Below are 17,864 nucleotides of genomic sequence, written 5' to 3' on the forward strand. Positions count from 1 at the left end.
ACATCTTCTAAGGAGACTCACAGAAAACGGTACTAGGACATTTTTTCCCCTCTGTTTGCCTGTTATTCTTCACTATCATTTCTTAGCCATCAAAATTTAAAAGCACACACTATTTTAATTTGATAAATTTATTCCTTAAAATTAATTTTTTGAAAGCCTTGAACATGGTGGACCAGCATCAGTAAAGTGGTAATTTGCAATAAATGACAGGCATGATAATGTAAGGCAGCCTGCAGTTTATAAAACTACATTTGTAAAAAAAGCAGCTTCAGAATAATGTTAGTCCTACCACGTTAATTTATATAAATTTCCTCTGTGCAAAAACAAATGCATATATAAATAAAAAATGGAAAGCTAATTAGATATACAATTTTTATAGGGATCACAGTGAATGGTTGATTGATGTTCTTCTACCACAAGGTAAGAGGTATTTTAAGGGTAGGTACAAACTAATCATAATTGTACAACCCTATGCTTGCTGATACTTCTGCATACTGTATTATTTGAAATGCTGCATTCTATTCTAAAGAATTTTTTTTAGAATTTTAAAGTAGCTTGTACTTAATACTGCTTAATGTCCTCAAAGTACTCTGGAAGATTGACTAATCCTCTGTCTGAAATAGTATGCAATTCTTTATGTGTGAGGAAACAGGCAATTGAAAAGATTTTCAGATTTTGAAGAATCCACAGTTGGGGCCAAGTTTTTAAAAAGTACTTGTGTGCCATAGCAGTGTCCAAAAAAAGGGGCTAATTCTTCTGGTAACCTGGGTCTGATTTGAAAGCTCTGAAAGCTGAAAAACTATTCTATGAATAGGCTGTAAAGGATATCAGAAAAAGACATAAAATATTTTTCAGTGATCCGATCATTGATCCAATCAATGTCCTTTGGCCAGTGAGAGAGCCTGGTATTTTATTATCTACCAGAATGCAGATGAAGCTTGTTGACAGACTCATCAGAATTTCCTGGGTTTAGAAAGACAGTCACGTATTCTCTAAAATAATGTTTTCAAGGACAGGACAAAGACACTCCCTCTCTCTTTCTTCTGCAAGCTGAAAATTCGTAGGCAGTGGACATTTTTTTTTGCTGTCTCCTTTTAGTTGAAATCTAATCCAGATTAAAAATGTTTTGTTTACTTAAGGGAAGTACTTATTTTTAATTGGCCACCTGTATTTACTGAACCAGCTGTTGCCAGGACAAGATTGAAAACAACGAATGTTTACAGGTTGAATCTGCAAACATTTCTCTGTGGAGTTGTGGTCCACAGACATAGCGACTGCTTCTACACTGTTCATTCGTATTCACTAATCTTTCATCCTGTGAGCTTTCACAGGCAGTGTGGGCACATCTGTGCCATGTTTCCTACAGCGTGCTGCGGTAGTGTGCCTGCAGGCGTACTTTTACAAGTCCATCCAAGAGACAGAAGCACAGGTGAAGGTGGCTGGGATGCAGAGCACACCACGCAATGCACCAAGGCTGTTCTTTTATTTCAGTGTAGAAATAGCCAGTAGGCCTAAGTATACAGTGTACTACCTCATGCAGTCCAATAGGCTTAGAGGTTTCAATAATATTTGGAAATGTAGAGACTTCGTTGTAACAAGTCCATTTTCCCATGGCTGCCATAGTAAAACAGATGGATCGTCATGCTGTGTTGATGTTTTGTATGCCTTCCCCTTACAGCTGAAATTTCTGCTATATGTCAGAAGAAGGTAAGATTCAGTCATTTGTGTGACGGGGCATGATTTGATGTTGTGTGTAGTGTCATTCCATTACTCTGTGGTGCGTTTTTTTTGGTATCATTCTGAATTTTCACAATGTATCCATGAATGCATTTGTTGGTGAATGGGAATGATTTGGCAACAAGGTTTCTTTTTGTTCAAACTGCTGATGTTTGATTTGACTTGTAGTTTTTTGTTGAAGGGGCAATTAGTAAAGCAATTCAATTATGCAGTTGAGTTCAGCTTTTATTCTATAACTCTTCTTATGAAGAGGATAGAGCAAGAGATTAATTTTACATCTAAGTTTTTGTATCTTTTCATCTCCTTGAAGTCTTGGATTAATGCTAAATTGGACAAAATCCTACTAAAACCTGTATATTTTTAAAAAAGTATGGACTGAAAATCTTCAGTGCTTGGCTCTAAAAAGATTGCTGACAAAAAGAATCTGCTTGCAACACATACCAGCTAGTGTGTTTTAATAACATTTCAATAATGAGGAATACAGTGTATAACATAATCTAGATTTTATGTGGTAAAGAAAGCTTTTATTTGGGCTGGATTACCAGGTGGCAAATATAAAGGTAGCACATATTTCAGAGGCTTGTACAGTTACCTATGATAAGGCAGATCCTTACATAGCATAAACTGATGTAGCAGCATTGATTACACTCCTAAGGATCTGCCTGCTGCTACACGTAAATTAAAAAGACATTCTGAAGTATAATCAGGGATTAAGAGAACGACTGTAAATTTTAGAGATTGCTCCAAACCAGAAAGTTGAGGTTGATAACTTAAATGTTGGTTTGGCCTGCTCCAAAAGAAGAGCAACCATGACGTTTCATTCTAGGCCCAGCATTTAGCCCTCAGCTCATCTTTCTGGAAGTTCAGTGACACATGGCATCAGGAGTTTGCACATAGTTCTACTTATATATAGTGATTTTGGAAATGACCGACACTTGAGCCAGTTCACCGGTGCTGACTTTCATCCCTGTTTTTAGTTCCACTTCCTGTTACTTCTGGCCTGAGAAAATCTTTTTTATTTTCCAGAACTGCAGTTCACATGTCAGAAGAGCTGTTGTCACGTGCTTCTCAGCGGGCTGCTGTGGCCGCCATGGCAACAGGCCAGTACGCTATTGCAAAAGATGCCATTCGAATCATCACAGCAGTGAAGTTGGGGCAGCTGCAGAAACCCATCTTTATCAGACCTCGCCACCTCCTATCAATACCCGGGAGTGTGGGGCAGAGGAACTTGTGTGTACTGTGGAAGCTGTGATCAGGTAATATGACAGCTTATGAGGCATCAATATGTAAAGCAGGATCAGGTTTTCATGTAAATATTGCCTGCAAATCTTGTGCAAGTTAGCTTTAGTTTCATCAGGGTAAGTTCAGAGCAGGGGCGCTGAACTCCTGCTGCTTTAGCAGAGTATTCATCAGCTGTGAGTTGTGTCCTCATGGAAGAAATCAGCCTTGAGTCCTAGAATTTGATGTTATTTTATTGCTGTTATCAGGAAAATGATGGCATCAGATGCCTTAACCTCTAGTTACTCTGATCAGATGCCTATATCCAGTGGGCGAAAGCTGCATTCGCTGACCACAAGCTTGTTTTGTAGCTTGCTGAAGGAAGCAGAGTTTCATGCTGAGCAGAGGGAGTATGAACTCAACCGCAGGAGGCAGATGGGCCTCTCTTCTTCTCATCACTCCCTGGACAACACAGACTTTGATAATAAAGATGATGACAAGCATGACCAACGCCTTCTGAGCCAGTTTGGAATTTGGTTCTTGGTGAGAAATTCTTGCTGTCTTCTCTCACTTCTTTCACTTCCCTCTCCTTTTCTTTCTGAAGCCTCAATTTGATCTCTTTTTTCCACTTCTTGGCTTTAGTTGGACACTTTTTCAATTTGTAAGCAAAAAAAGAGTACTGTGAAGCTGTCAGATTTGATGATTTCAGAACTAGTTTGTGTGGAGCTGCTGGCTGCCTCCGAGTACTGTATATAGAGTGTATAACAATTTACTCTCTCAGGTTTTTTATTGACTTTCTACATGCCATCATCTTCTGCTCCCAAGTGCCCCCTGCTAAGTGCCATTCTTTTAACCTTAAAAGACAATCCCTGAACGATCTGTCTTTCACCTTCCACCTTTCAACCTCACTGCCTGGAAGATCAGCTTTCTCACGTACCTCTGAATAGGCTGGAGGAGTCTTAGTGGCCTGCTTTTCCTTCCTGCCTTCAGATGGTCCACCTGGATCAGTCCCAGTCATTGTACTCCCGCTAATTCACTCAATATGGGTTGACAGAATGAAGACCTGCTGGTTCTGCCCTCACAGTAGCTGTCAGAGATTATTCCAAAATAGCAGGGCTGTTGCTGACTAGTTCATGAGCAAGCCAGACAAGAGTACAGACTGGAGTATGATAGATCTGCAGGAATGAATTCTGCGGTTCTTCTTAAGGAGAATTCTCCTTCTCAGGTTCTTTTGAATTCACCTTGAGCTCTTGCTCTCAAGCTGTCTCCACCTCAGTCACCCAGTGGCAAGTGGGAAATAGTAGGACCCCTCATCTATCATCTAAACAGAGATGGGGACAGCAGGGTGGCAGATCTAGAATCCCATAATGCCGACAAAGCTGCTCTGGTGTTTCAAGTGACTACATGAGTAAACTTCATGTTCTGCTCATTTCGTGGGTTTTGTTGTTTAATGTGGTTTTTGACTTAAAGCCTTTTATTTTTTTCATTTTTTAATTGTGCCATGTTAGTCTATTCTGTTTCAAATGATGTTTTGTAAAGACTGAAGGCCTACGTTTCCAGAAGTAGAATTGAAATGAGAACAGAAAATGTTTTGTTACACTGTACATGCCCTATCCTTGACATTGAGAGTCTGTCTTTCTATGGTAGGGAGGAGCTCAGTGACTTCATTCTATCCTTATAAAATCTCTTGATCTCTCTCTAGTGAGTATTGGCAGAGATGACAGCACAGATTGTGAGAAATAGTGGGTTGCTGTTTTCTTTTATAAAACGAATACCTTTCATCTAGAGATGGGACAGAGCTCAAGAGTTCCTCTTAAAACGGCTGCCAGCTGATACTGGCTTTGAGTTAACACTCAACTGAGACAAGCACCAGGAGGCAAACACCTTAACTTCAGCCTGCAATGAAAACAGAACAATGAAGACTGTACTTTGAATTAGCAAGGGGACCTTTGGCTGCCTCATCCCAAGAAAAAACGTGGAGGAAAACCACTTGTTAGATGGGTTCTGGTCTTCTCTGGGAAACAGTATTGTCAGTGTTTCCCCAGAAATGACATGAACGTTTCTCCTTTATTTGCTTGCTTAAGGCAGCAGCCACTGTTTTCAGGTTGCCAAGTACTGAGAGTACAGCTTTCGCTAGGAAGCGGCAACAAACAGCTGATAGGTGGTTAAAGGAGCTTCCTAAATCTCCTGTCATTTGTTATTTTCCATTCTTTGGATTCAGTGCAGCAACCTGACTTGAAACTTATGCCTCCTGTCCCCAGAAGTTACCAAGAGCTCAAGTAGTGGGCAATTAAGGGCTTAGCAGTGAGCCCACTCTGTGAACTGGGGTACAGACTTGGTCTCAAATTTGGGACAGTTTCACAGTGCAGACATTGGAGAAGGGGGGAAGAATAGTAACTATTATGTGAGAATGTTTGAGGACTTAAAACTCATATTCCCACCCCAAATGAGGACAAAAAATCAGAATCTTTTTGCAAAGCAAAGGTTATTCATTAAGTACACATATTCTTTCACATTTTCTGAAACTCTTAATTTGGTTTGTCTTTTTACTTTGTACTTTTTATATATGTGTGTCATATATTTTAACAGGCATTATATTACCTTCTGAAATGAAAAGTCACTTTAAAGTTCCAACCAAAATGTTTGTCAAAGCATTCTGTATTGGTATTTTCAGTGTCGAAACTAAGAAACAAAAAATTCAGTGCTTGTTTTTCCCCTCTTACCATTATTTTCTGGTTTGGAAATGTTTTGTCGATTGTCCTGTGCCAAACTCTACTTAAAACTGATCAGCTCACTTGTCTTCTATGTAGTTTGCATCCTCGTATGTCTGAGAATATGATAGTAGACAAACAATTTGCCACCTTTAATTCTAGAAATGTAACTTGATTTGTGTTTCTGTCTTCCAGGTGAGCCTTTGCACCCCCAGTGAGAATACACCCACAGAGAGTTTAGCAAGGCTGGTTAGCATGGTGTTCCAGTGGTTTCACTCCACAGCTTACATGATGGATGATGAAGTTGGTAGCCTAGTTGAAAAGCTCAAACCCCAGTTTGTTACTAAGTGGCTGAAGACAGTTTGTGATGTCCGGTTTGATGTCATGGTTATGTGCCTCCTTCCTAAACCAATGGAGTTTGCCAGGGTAAGAATAATTTAATCTGAAGGTTCCTTTATTTGCCATAGAGATTAAGGTCTTCAGTGTAAGGACTCTCTCTCCCCCAGCTCTGTCAAGGCAAAAGAAGTGTCAGTGGTTGAAGGAACAGTGGAGTTCAGGAATTTTTCCTCTTCATGGCATTTTCAGTTTTACTGTGTTGGAGAGTGGGGATTATCTACAGTAATATGAAGACAGGCTGGAAGAATATTGTAGATATTGAAAGACAGTGTACATTTTTGGTAGCTGCACGTTTCCATTACACTGCTGAAGCACCCAAGCTTGTCTTTAGTAAAAGGTATCATTAGTCTGCTCCCAGATACAAACCTGCCCTTTATGGTCTGCTTTACTAATGCTTCTCTGTTCTTTGCATGCTTCATCTCTGCATTTATTAATAAATTAATAAAATTAAAAAAATAATAAAAACATGAATTAAAGTTTATGAAATCACACAGCTGTAACTGAAAGGAGTTCTGGGCTGAAAGGATGCCCTGTAGCTACAGATACCTAATTTAAGCGACTCAGTTAAGTGACTAGTCTGCCATGGTTCACCTTCTTGCTGATGGAGAGAAAGACACTTATCTGGAAGGTCATTCAGGGTGCTTAAGTGAGGCCATTGTTGGAATCACTTTTAGAGGGACTCTTTCTTTCTGTCCATTAATTATGAAGCAGAACTTGCTATTTAACGTGGATAGTGAAGGCAGGCAACAAAGTCAGGCATGTGAATATTCCTCTACAGAAAATGAAACATGAGCATGAAAATAGGAACTTTATATTTGTGAGGGATTTAAGATTTTTTCCCCCTCATTTATCACTGCCAACTATACCACATGTGCTTTTGTAAGACTTTCATTTTGTGACTCTCTTACTTAAAATGTCCAAAGGACATGTTGGTTTTGTTTCCTAAAATTAAGTGACTAGACTAGGAAGGGCCGTAAAGACTTAATGTAATACAGTACACCATCAATAATGTATCCGTGTATCCACTGTGCATCCGTGGATTTTTCATGACGTAATATATGGGATTTGCTGTACATGCGCAGACCAGCATGTGTATACGTCTTACTCCGAACCATCACTCTGAAGATAGACCTGGCTGTGGGAGGGCTGGAGGGCAGCTGTGGGAATTTGAGAAGTGGATGGATGCAATGAATATTAGGACTGAAGAAAAGAGATCAGGGCTTTGAGGCTAAAGGGGAAAGGAAGGACTGAACCTCATGCTGTAATCTCTTATGGATCTTTTTGTTGCCTTGGATCCAGCCCCTTTTTTGAGTTTTATTACCCACTGCAACACTTAAGACTAGACTGACAACTTGCTAGATTTGCAAGGGTTCACGAGAATATGAAAACAAACAGCCATGAAATTAGCTGTGATGAATGGAGAAAAAATAGTTTGTTGGCTGAGATCACCAGTAGTCGCTGCCAAAACAGCAGGCATCTCTAGAGCCATTAGTCTGGAACAGCAGATGTGATCTGAGGTCAGTTAGAGTAATTAATCTCTGTAGGCCAGTTACTTATTTACTTAGAAGTATATTTTTTTGGCTTCCATTACTTAGAACCTTCCCTCAAAAAAACCCCAACCAACCAACCACAAAGGAACACCTGGTGCAGACCAGGTTTTTCACAATAGAGACCCAGCACTGTAACAGGTTGCTCAGAGCAAATAATTGAAGGTGCAAGTTTGACCAGAAACATCTGTCTGGTGTTGAGAACTGTAAACAATGAGGGGTTACTCTGCATCATGGCCTGGGAGTGAGCAAACTTCATTTAAATATTGGACAGTGCTTTTGTGTATTGTTGGTCAGATGAGAGAGAGGAAAAAAACCAATGCAATCCCCATGGCTGAATTCTAAATTCAGGCTGGAAGGTACAGATGATCACCCCCCAGAATTTTCTGGCTGTAACACACTGAGCAAATTTATGGTGCTGGACAAGTTACAGAGACTAGATGTATCATTCATCAGTATGATTCCTGGAAATACCCACAGGTTGGTGGATACTGGGACAAATCGTGTAGTGCTGTGACCCAATTAAAAGAAGGGCTGAATCGAATCCTTTGCTTGATTCCATACAATGTGATAAACCAGTCAGTGTGGGAATGTATCATGCCAGAGTGGCTGGAAGCTATAAGGACAGAAGTGCCTGATAATCAACTGAAAGAGTTCCGGGAAGTGTTGAGGTATGTAGACACACGTAGAAACCATTCTATCATTGCATATGTTGATTGTTGAGGGTTTTAGCACAATAAGGTGACAATAAATAAAAATGCCTGTGTGCAATAGGCAGTAGTGAGTGAATGCTTCTGAATTTTTTATAACTTACGTTTAAACTAAAGCAGTTAAGGTTTGGGAAAGTTCCCTTTTATTGCTCCTCACATCCTCGAATCTGTATCAGGAACCACCTACATGGATGTTTCTTTGCTGCGAGCAAGGCACATTTTTAGTGGCTTCCTGCAACATGGTGGAATAAACACTTTTATCCTCTTGGCCAGCTGTTGATGAGAAACGGTGAGGATTAGTAGAGCTGGCACTGAAAGAGTGATGATTTGTATCGAATTAGCTGATGTCTTCCCCTGCTGAGCAAAGAAAATACCAGAATAAGAATGATGGCTGAGTCATAATTTCATGTCTGGTGTATGCCTTTGACAATAAAACTTCACATTGCCTTTTAACGGATGAAGAGGCTTTGAAACTGACTGTAAGTTTGTATTTATAGGTATTGATGTAAACTTTTGTAGTGTAAAAATGAAATAGTGGACCAGTGGTGAGAAGAGAAATTTTCCAATTTTTACACTGGATGTTGAAAAAGATATTGCTATCAAATGAAACTGTGCATGATACAAGATGTGATGTAAATCCTTAAGGTGCATCACCAAATTCAGAGATGACCTTGTCCAGGCAGGACAGGTGGTATCAGCAACCTAGTTCAACTCCCATGGATGGTGAGGATGCAAGTAAGATTACAGAAGCATTATCAGTGCTGGTAGTGAGATTGCCTTCCTACCACTTTTCTGTTATATCTCACGCAGTGTATACCATGGTAACTCAGTGATGTTATATTCTTGTTCTACTTTTCAGCAAAATGTTTGACACTGAACTTTGCCCTCTCCCTTTCTCCATGGAGGAGATGTTTGGCTTCATTAGCTGTCGATTCACAGGGTATCCATCCTCTGTGCAAGAGCAGGCATTACTTTGGCTGCATGTAAGTGTCCTCTCTTGATGAGTCATGTTGAAGCAGCTTATGATTTTGGAAAAGAAAAAAAAAGAGGGGGGAAAAAGAAGCCACTTTTACAAGGATCATGGAACCTTTCTGCCTTTTGCTTAGCCCCAGTGTAAGGATCACTGGTAGGCAGAAACCAGGAAGCTTCATGTTACTAGCCTATCCTGGGCAATGTAATGGAAGCCTTGAAATTCTTTTTACCTTTGAATGTCAGTTGTATCTTTAGGTCCATTCAGCTGTCTGAGGTTTTTTTTTTCAGTCTCCACAGAATTTGGTCTTTGGATTCCAAAATTAATTTCTGACTGCAGAAGTAGCTGTAGTTTTTCCTGCATATGAAGAACTGAATTAGACTAACTCTGTAGCCATCAAGCTTTCTGCTGCCCCAGGCAGAAGTAGCTGTAGTTTTTCCTGCATATGAAGAACTGAATTAGACTAACTCTGTGGCCATCAAGCTTTCTGCTGCCCCAGCTATTTTGTGCTATAGTTGCCCACAGAGCTGGCATTCAACCAATATTTATGTTCAAAAGCTACAGGGACAATCTTGTCAGCTGGGGGCAGTGAGTTTAAAAGGGTATAAAATTTTCACAGCATCTCAGAATAACACCTGTATTCTTCATTATTGCTTCTTTTCTGCTGAGGGTTATTTTGGTTAAGCTTCTGCAAAGACCAGTTTATCTGATGACTGTAGCAATTTTCAGGTATGCAGAATTTTCAAATAAAGTATGATTTTTTTAGACTTATCTTGACCTAATAACAATTAATGACAAGTACGAAAGAGCTTATATTTGTCTGACTGTTGGTGGCAAAATTCATGAATATTCCCTCAGTGATTTGCAGTTAACCATCCTGTCACTATGTTGACACCTGTAGGCTACCATTCTGACTAGATTCTTAGAATAAATAGAGGAATTCAGTTTTAAGTAATAATAAATACAGTAAATATGTATCTTCCAAGTATTGGTAATACTTTTGGTTTACAGAAATATTTTTGTGGAACAACTTCACATTCCTGTGTGTGTGTTTGTGCATAAAACTAATCTCAAAGTGCACCAAGTGGATGCCAACAAATATTCTTAAAATAGCCTTTTTTTGCCAGTTCTCTTTTGCCCTGATTCTAACAGAAATCTAAGCTTGCAACTCACCTTATTGAATCCCAAAATGAAATGTATGGAACTTGTTGAACTGAGGATCATATGATAAAGGTGCTTACAAAGTAGCTGGCATTTTTGGTCAAGCTTGAAACTCATGCTTTTTTATTTGTTGTCTTTCCTCAGGTGTTATCTGAACTAGACATTGTCGTTCCTCTTCAGTTACTAATCAGCATGTTTTCTGATGGAGTTAATTCTGTAAAAGAGTTAGCAAATCAAAGAAAATCGAGAGTCAGTGAACTGGCAGGAAATCTTGCAGCTCGGAGGGTAACTCTCATTTATCTTACTTATTTTTTTGTTTAGAACAGTTTTCCTAATAGAATGCATGTGAAGAATTAAAAAGTTATCTTTCAATATGGCAGCATTTGATTTGAAACAGTATAGATTTTGAAAATGGAAGAAAATTGGCATGACTTCTTCAGTTAGTACCACTTTATCACGTGGTCAGTGTAATGATAATGCAGTTAGAAACTGCAGAAAAACTGTGTAGTTTTTCCTTAGTCAGCTAGTTTGTTTGGGGTATGTTTTTAGTGTTCCTTGTATCTTTTCCAACCATTTCATTCTCTGCACCTTCTATTAATAGCCATCAACAACAAGTTGTTATGGACAACTGGTCACCCAGAATGAGCCTTTGTATTCTACTACAAATTTGGTGGGCCTAGGTATGTTTTGGAAGGGTGACAAAGCAGAGTTTATTTCCATTTCCCTGCATTTTTTCCCCATCCAAGAGATGCAAAAATTGGTCTAAAGTTGTCTGTCACAGGCTTATGCTCTGGAAAAAAACCTGTAAAAATCTGTAGGCGCTACATACTTGGACTGATGTGACCAAACTTCTCAGTAGTCTTGGACAAAGTGCTTCAAGGACAGCAGGAACCAGAGTGCTTGAAAGGTCAGATCTTTAGATTTAAGGAATTACAGCGTCTAGGCAGTTGGTCATTCTTCACATGTGGTCTGCCTGCCTTCTGATGTAGCTCTACAGAGAGCATTCCCACACCTAGCCCATGACCACTTCTTAACTATGCAGAAAAAGTGGACAAACTTACTGTCTGGTCTTTCAGACCATAGTTGGCCTCAAAATAGACCTCGTGTCATCCAGCTGTTTCTCCTTGCAGTGCTTAGTGCCCTACTGTGGCATGGACTTAAGTCAGTGCAGACATGTACATCTTGTTGGTGTTGTGTCCAGTTCATTTCCTACTACCTGTATCCTTGGTATAACCTTAGTTACACTGTTGAGATAGCCTGCTTTATTAGCCTCCTGCTATTGCAGTTTGTGTTCCTGGATCATGGAGCAGATCATTGTAACCTGATGGCCACTTTACTGCCTGCACCAATTTTCTGGATGTCAGCCAATTAGCTTAAGAGAATGTGTACATGTATCTATGCAGAATATGATTCCTCTACTTCTGTAGTATTTTATCATTTAATGGCATTAAGGGACATATGTCCACTTTGCAAAGAAGCTACAGAAGGGGATACTAAGGCTGTCAAAGTTCATGCAGTTTTCTGCAGTTTCATATAAAATGAGATTGCTTAAATGTGTAACAGTCATTTGGACATGTTGATTCTCTGTGTTTTCAGGTAAGCGTTGCTTCTGACCCTGGGCGCAGAGTTCAGCACAACATGCTGAGTCCTTTCCCAAGCCCCTTCCAGAGCCCATTTCGGAGTCCAATACGTAGTCCTTTTCACAGTCCTTTCAAGAACTTTGGACACCCCAGTGGAAAGACAATTGATTTTGACTGTGAAGATGACGAAATGAATCTTAATTGCTTCATTCTGATGTTTGATCTCATCTTGAAGCAGGTACTCACAGAAGAAAAACACCCACACTGAGGGGACCCTGAAGTTCTGTAGTCACTTTTGGCTCTCATTTAATTTTGTATTGAATCCCTTTCTGCTAAGGGGCTGGAATGAAGTATACGACATTTGTATCCCAATACAGCTGTCATCTGCCTTTACCCTTGTAGGATTTACAGCTTCATGTTAAATGAAGAGAACTTAGATACCTCCGCATTCATGTTAGATAGCTTGTATGAGTGAAAGGGTCTTCTCTTTGGAGATATGTTTATTTCTGCAGACTAAAAGCAGAGGCTTATTGATATGCTTAGGTTACATGCATAACTTTTTGATAGCTACATTTGTACATTGTAAATCCAAGGCCAGGTGTTTTGCATAACTGTCTCTGGGTAAAATTCATGGATCCTGTGCTTGAAATTGTCTATTTATTCTAGCTATTTGAACTTGGTCCTCAACACCAGTGGCAATTTGAAATTGTGAGCTCCAGTTTACCTCAAGCTCTTTGCAGTACTGTAATATAACACTAGCAGAAATGTAGAAGGAGGCAGAATAGTGCTGTGGCTTTTCAATAAATAACAAATCTTTACTCTTTTTCACGCTCTTTCAGATGGAACTCCAGGATGATGGTGTCACTTTGGGCTTAGAGAACAGCATTTCAAAAGATGTAATATCCATCATAAACAATGTGTTCCAGGCACCCTGGGGTGGTTCTCACACCTGTCAGAAAGATGAAAAAGCAGTTGAATGTGGTCTGTGTCAGTCCAGCATTCTGTGTTACCAGCTGGGTTTTGAGCTGCTAGAACAGCTTGCTCCAAAAGAAGAAATCAGGCTTGTGGTAAGTAGAGCAGGAAAGGGCCTATAGTACTGGTGTGCTGAAACCCCTGTTCTTCATTGTTCTCATTACACTGGGCACAAGGGAGTAAAGCTGTGCTGACCTTTGGCATGGAGAATTTGGGATGTTAAAGCAAAATGCCATTGAACTCTAAAATTTCCTGTTTGAATTGATAGAAAGAACTCAGGGAAGATGACAATAATCAACCAGTATGAACTCTTCCCCCATCAACCTTGAAGTGCTGTTTTACTTTGGAAGGACACTCTTATGATACTGTGTCTTAAATGAAAAGCACTAAGTATTAACATCTCACACTTTATCTTATTTTAAAAGCTAAGAGTGGATATTTTGAAATGATTAATGATTTTGAGTGAGTCAGTTGTCAAGTGGGCAAGTTGATGCTTGATTGTTGAAAATGCTGAGCACTGTTGAAAAACAGAATATACTTCAGGTTGAGTATCCACCTTTATCAGACACACATACATACTCTCCAATCACTAGTCATTATTAAAGTCCTCTGTAGCTTTGCATAAGAATTGAGGTATTACCTGTGGCCTGATGAATTTATTTTAAGCTGTATGTTGGTTATACATAACTGTTCCATCAGATAGTTCAGAAGACAGCATCGTTCTCCTTACTCTGAGTGCTCACTATTAGTAATTTTTTTTGGTGGTGAGCCTAGTGATGCCTTTTGATGTGTAAAAGCTTCAGAATTCCATTTGAATGTGTATGTTAATAGTAGGTATTGTGCATGTGGTATTCAGTAACTTGTGCTAGAAAAATCGTCTCATGCCCTTTCTGTTCAGATTCTCACCTCAACTGAAAAGTAGCAAGTGATGCAGTCTTTTGAGCGCTGGGGCTTGGTACCATTCCTAGGATCCACCTTGCAATTTATAACACAACGGTCACAATGGCAACCTGTAATCCTGAGTTTCTGGCCACAGGCAGAAGTAACTCCAGTCCCTTATTTCAATGTAAAGGTGGTTGTGGTAGCTCTTGCCTCTAAGCCTGTAACTGTACAGTAGTGTAGGAAACATCCCCTGCTCCTCTCTGATACTCCTCTCTGATACTCCTCTGAGGCGAGGATGGCAAGTTTGGTGACACCACAGCCCTGTGACCGGTTCCATCTCAGTTCCAATATGGATATAAGTTTCTGTTAAGTGGTATCACTTAAATCCATGTTTGAAACATAGAAACATAGTCTTCTTGTCGGTATGCATTTGGTGATGCAGAATTTTAGATATGCAGGTGATTTGAATGCACAAGTGTACATGGAATTACACAGTGTCTGCCTCATTTGATCTCAGCTTATCACACCACATGTGAACTAAACAGCAAGATATGGCCTCATGTATTTATACTCTTGATGTATAACATCAAGAAATAAACTTAACTTCTTATATTCTTCAAGGAGCCCACAGATAACCTGGAGGATAGTCTTCTGTATACTAGACCTGAGTTTATTATAGGAACTGAGGGAGAAGAGGAAGACAAATCGGCACCAAAACATGGAGAAAACCCAGGAAATCACACAGAGACCACAGAAAATGCTGGTAGGTAGAGGGTGAGAAGCTGAGTATTTCAGTAAGGCTTTAAATTAAATGCTTCAGCTCATACAGAATACAAGGTTTTGAAGCAGTCTTTCAAGTCGAACAATGCACAATCACTTTTTTCTCATGCATTTAATTCTTCAACATAGTAAGTGAATAGGAAGGCTATATTTATGTTGATAGCCAGCATGACTGTCTCTCAAATAAGTGTTAGAAGAAATCTTGGCTTTTTGAACATGTAACGTAGCAAAATCATTGGATGCCAAATTCCGTGCTGTTGTAATTTTACTGACTTCAGGGTTACTGTGGCTAGAATTAATTTATATCTCATTACTTTGACATTCTTTAGTTTGATTTTGAATCCACAGATGAGAATTTTAACAACTTCTTATGTAACTTACATTTTTAACAGCGATAAAGAATGACACAGAAAGAAAATTTTGTTATCAGCAGCTTCCAGTTACCTTGAAGCTCATATACACTATATTGCAGGTAATATTGTTTACTTGTTTGTTTAGTGTGAATTTTTGGTTAAGTGGTGTCATTGTGTTGAGAGTCGTACATCTGCTTACACAGGAAATGTCAAGGTTTGAAGAACCAGACATTCTTTTTAACATGCTGAACTGTCTGAAGATCCTGTGTCTTCATGGGGAATGCCTGTATATAGCAAGAAAGGACCATCCACAATTTCTTGCCTATATTCAAGATCACATGCTGATTGCAAGGTAGGTTTTTATTGCACATTTTGTTATCATACTGCATTAGTTCTCCAACCGTTCATTGTTGGCATCAAAGCACTTGCAGGTTTGGTATGGAAAATTAACAAAGGGTGGTAGGGAAGTGTGGAAAGGTTAAGCAGCTGTACAAGGGCACATTGCACAGGCTAATTAAGAAGTTGCAAATGAATCCGAGATGCCCTGCATGGTCCATCATGGCCACTCTGTCATGCACCACTGGTTTTGCAGTGAGTCAGAGTTTCTCATACTGAAAAATAGGCACTGTCTGAGATGAGACTGAGCTATCTTTCCTGACTTTATAAAATAAAATAAAGGATGATGTAGAGGCAGGCACACACTTCATAAGGCTTTAGCATTAAAGCTGAGAGAACAACAGCATTGCACCTCATTTTTAAGAGGTAAAGGATTTTTTTTTCATTTAGAGTCAGAGTGAATTGGATTGAAATCTGTGGATTTTAAGATTCTCTTTGAAGAAAGGGACTTCTGCAGAAAACTCACTGAATAAATACCAGCATATGATGTTCTGAAAGAGAGTGTGTTCATCAGTGCTTAGAGCTGCTCTATCAATTTCACTGAGCATCTCCTGAGACTGTATGGTTTTAGCAGACTAGAGAATCTGTCCTGAATCTAAATACCAGCAAATTGTAAACACCCAACATCTTAGTCATTCATGGATACACGTGATTCGTGGTGCCAAGACAGCTCATGTGGCTTATGTGCTGAAGCTGGTTGTGCTCAAACTGCTAATTAATAGCATAGATTATGTTCCATGGCAGTTGTGCCTTGAATTAGGCAAACTCTTGCCAAATCTGAAGTGTTTCAATGTAAGGAATAGTGGAACCTCGATTTTGAAGAAAAACTGCTGTAGTTGAAGATGTACCAGTAGCTCTGTTCTCCTAGCAGCAGCTCTGTAGTATTCACATAAATGCCCAGGATGGCTCATAGAGATTTTTATGAAGAGTGCATTCCCACCACCAAGACGGTGTAGACATTTAGAAGAGAGGATGTCAAGGGAGTAGTTTTGTAAGCGGGCTTGCTTTTCTTTCCAGCTTATGGGGAGTTGTGAAGTCTGAGTTCTCTCAGCTTTCTTCCCTGGCAGTCCCACTTCTTCTTCATGCACTTTCGCTTCCCCATGGCGCTGACATTTTCTGGACAATCATAAACAGCAATTTCAACAGCAAGGATTGGAAGATGAGATTTGAAGCAGGTAGGCCTGAGTGTTGTGCACTATTTTCTCTTTGTTGCTTCATTGAAGAGGTAGAGCATCCTCTGCTGTAGCTGAGGAGACCTGTAATAGTTGATTATGTTTTTGCTGTTTTCAGGAGTTTTGGAGATAGTCTGGTGCATAACTATGGCACAATGATGCAGTAAAATAGAGAAGAACGTGAGACATTTTTGATAATCAAAATTAAAACATTTGCCAGCTATTTTTTGTTGTTACTTTATCATATGTGCATATTTCTAGGTGAGATATATTAATCAGGACATAAAGAAGCCATTGCCTAAATTAATATGCATGTTCTTTTTCTGGGGGCATGGCTGCTGCAGTGGAGAAGGTGGCTGTGTTGTGCAGGTTTTTGGATATTCACTCTGTGACAAAAAACCACCTACTGAAGTACTCTTTGGCTCATGCATTCTGCTGTTTCCTGACTGCTGTGGAAGATGTCAACCCAGCAGTAGCTACAAGAGCTGGGCTATTACTTGACACCATAAAGAGGCCAGCTTTACAGGTAGGTTTATTATATGGGAAAAAATACTTTCAAACAGGAGTCTGAGTTTTCATGCAAAATTCAAAGTGTTCAGGTGTACAGTCACTGCTAATACCTTTTCAAGCAAGCCTTATGGGTCTTGGTAATTGACATATGCACAAAATAGCCAAGTGAAATGATACTGCCCTACCCCCAATTTATCATAGAATCATTTAGGTTGGAAGAGACCTTTAAGATCAAGTCCAACCGTAAAAACTTTGCTTACTGCAAAGGATTAGTGTTGCATTTGAGCTGCTATTGTAGAAAGTGGTGCATGTTTTTTATGATTTTAAAATTTATTGACAATTTTCAATTTAAAAAAATACTAAATTGTAAGTTTTATGACACCCTGCTGAGCTTACAGTGATAAAATATATTCAAGCAAAACCAAACATGATCTTCATTTTTCAAGGTTCACTTAGGCATGTAATTTTAAGCGTGCGAGAGACCCTGCCAATCAGAATTCTCATGATTAAAACTAAGCAGATATGAAAGTGGATCAGGGCCTACATATACAAGCAAGATTAAAAAAAATAATGTCATAGTACATAATTCAGTTCTAGTTCTCTGGATAATAGAATGAATATGTGTTACTGCCTATGAAAAGCTGTTAATACTTGCTAGTTTTATTCTATGTAGTGCCTTTTCAAAACAGTTTCCAGAGGACTTGAATTCATGGAGTTCACTGAGACTGTTACCAGTATACTGCACTTTCATATTTAATATGTGGGTTTC

General features: G+C 39.3%; 1 protein-coding gene and 1 long non-coding RNA gene across 6 annotated transcripts in view; one reads left to right on the forward strand and one right to left on the reverse strand.

Annotated features, from left to right (window-relative positions):
* UNC79 (unc-79 homolog, NALCN channel complex subunit) overlaps positions 1 to 17,864 on the forward strand; it is a 118,173-nt gene that overhangs the window by 24,869 nt on the left and 75,440 nt on the right. For all 5 annotated transcript variants that reach the window (XM_055796057.1, XM_055796067.1, XM_055796077.1 and 2 more), the window contains exons 10-24: positions 380 to 420; positions 1,679 to 1,707; positions 2,764 to 2,993; positions 3,327 to 3,498; positions 5,862 to 6,092; positions 8,090 to 8,280; positions 9,179 to 9,302; positions 10,595 to 10,735; positions 12,047 to 12,268; positions 12,870 to 13,097; positions 14,506 to 14,647; positions 15,057 to 15,136; positions 15,221 to 15,369; positions 16,431 to 16,588; positions 16,930 to 17,111. In XM_055796057.1, coding sequence (XP_055652032.1) covers positions 380 to 420; positions 1,679 to 1,707; positions 2,764 to 2,993; positions 3,327 to 3,498; positions 5,862 to 6,092; positions 8,090 to 8,280; positions 9,179 to 9,302; positions 10,595 to 10,735; positions 12,047 to 12,268; positions 12,870 to 13,097; positions 14,506 to 14,647; positions 15,057 to 15,136; positions 15,221 to 15,369; positions 16,431 to 16,588; positions 16,930 to 17,111 — 2,320 coding nt within the window. The remainder of the gene's footprint in view (positions 1 to 379; positions 421 to 1,678; positions 1,708 to 2,763; positions 2,994 to 3,326; positions 3,499 to 5,861; positions 6,093 to 8,089; positions 8,281 to 9,178; positions 9,303 to 10,594; positions 10,736 to 12,046; positions 12,269 to 12,869; positions 13,098 to 14,505; positions 14,648 to 15,056; positions 15,137 to 15,220; positions 15,370 to 16,430; positions 16,589 to 16,929; positions 17,112 to 17,864) is intronic.
* The window catches only part of LOC114013415 (uncharacterized), a 72,058-nt gene continuing 62,633 nt past the window's right edge, over positions 8,440 to 17,864 (reverse strand). Inside the window, exons 3-6 of the long non-coding RNA XR_008745814.1 lie at positions 12,850 to 12,979; positions 10,463 to 10,664; positions 9,522 to 9,646; positions 8,440 to 8,676 (exon numbers count right to left, since the gene is read on the reverse strand). This is a non-coding gene — a long non-coding RNA (uncharacterized LOC114013415). The remainder of the gene's footprint in view (positions 8,677 to 9,521; positions 9,647 to 10,462; positions 10,665 to 12,849; positions 12,980 to 17,864) is intronic.

Source organism: Falco peregrinus, chromosome 1 (assembly GCF_023634155.1).
Source record: "Falco peregrinus isolate bFalPer1 chromosome 1, bFalPer1.pri, whole genome shotgun sequence".
In the NCBI taxonomy this organism is placed as follows: domain Eukaryota; kingdom Metazoa; phylum Chordata; class Aves; order Falconiformes; family Falconidae; genus Falco; species Falco peregrinus.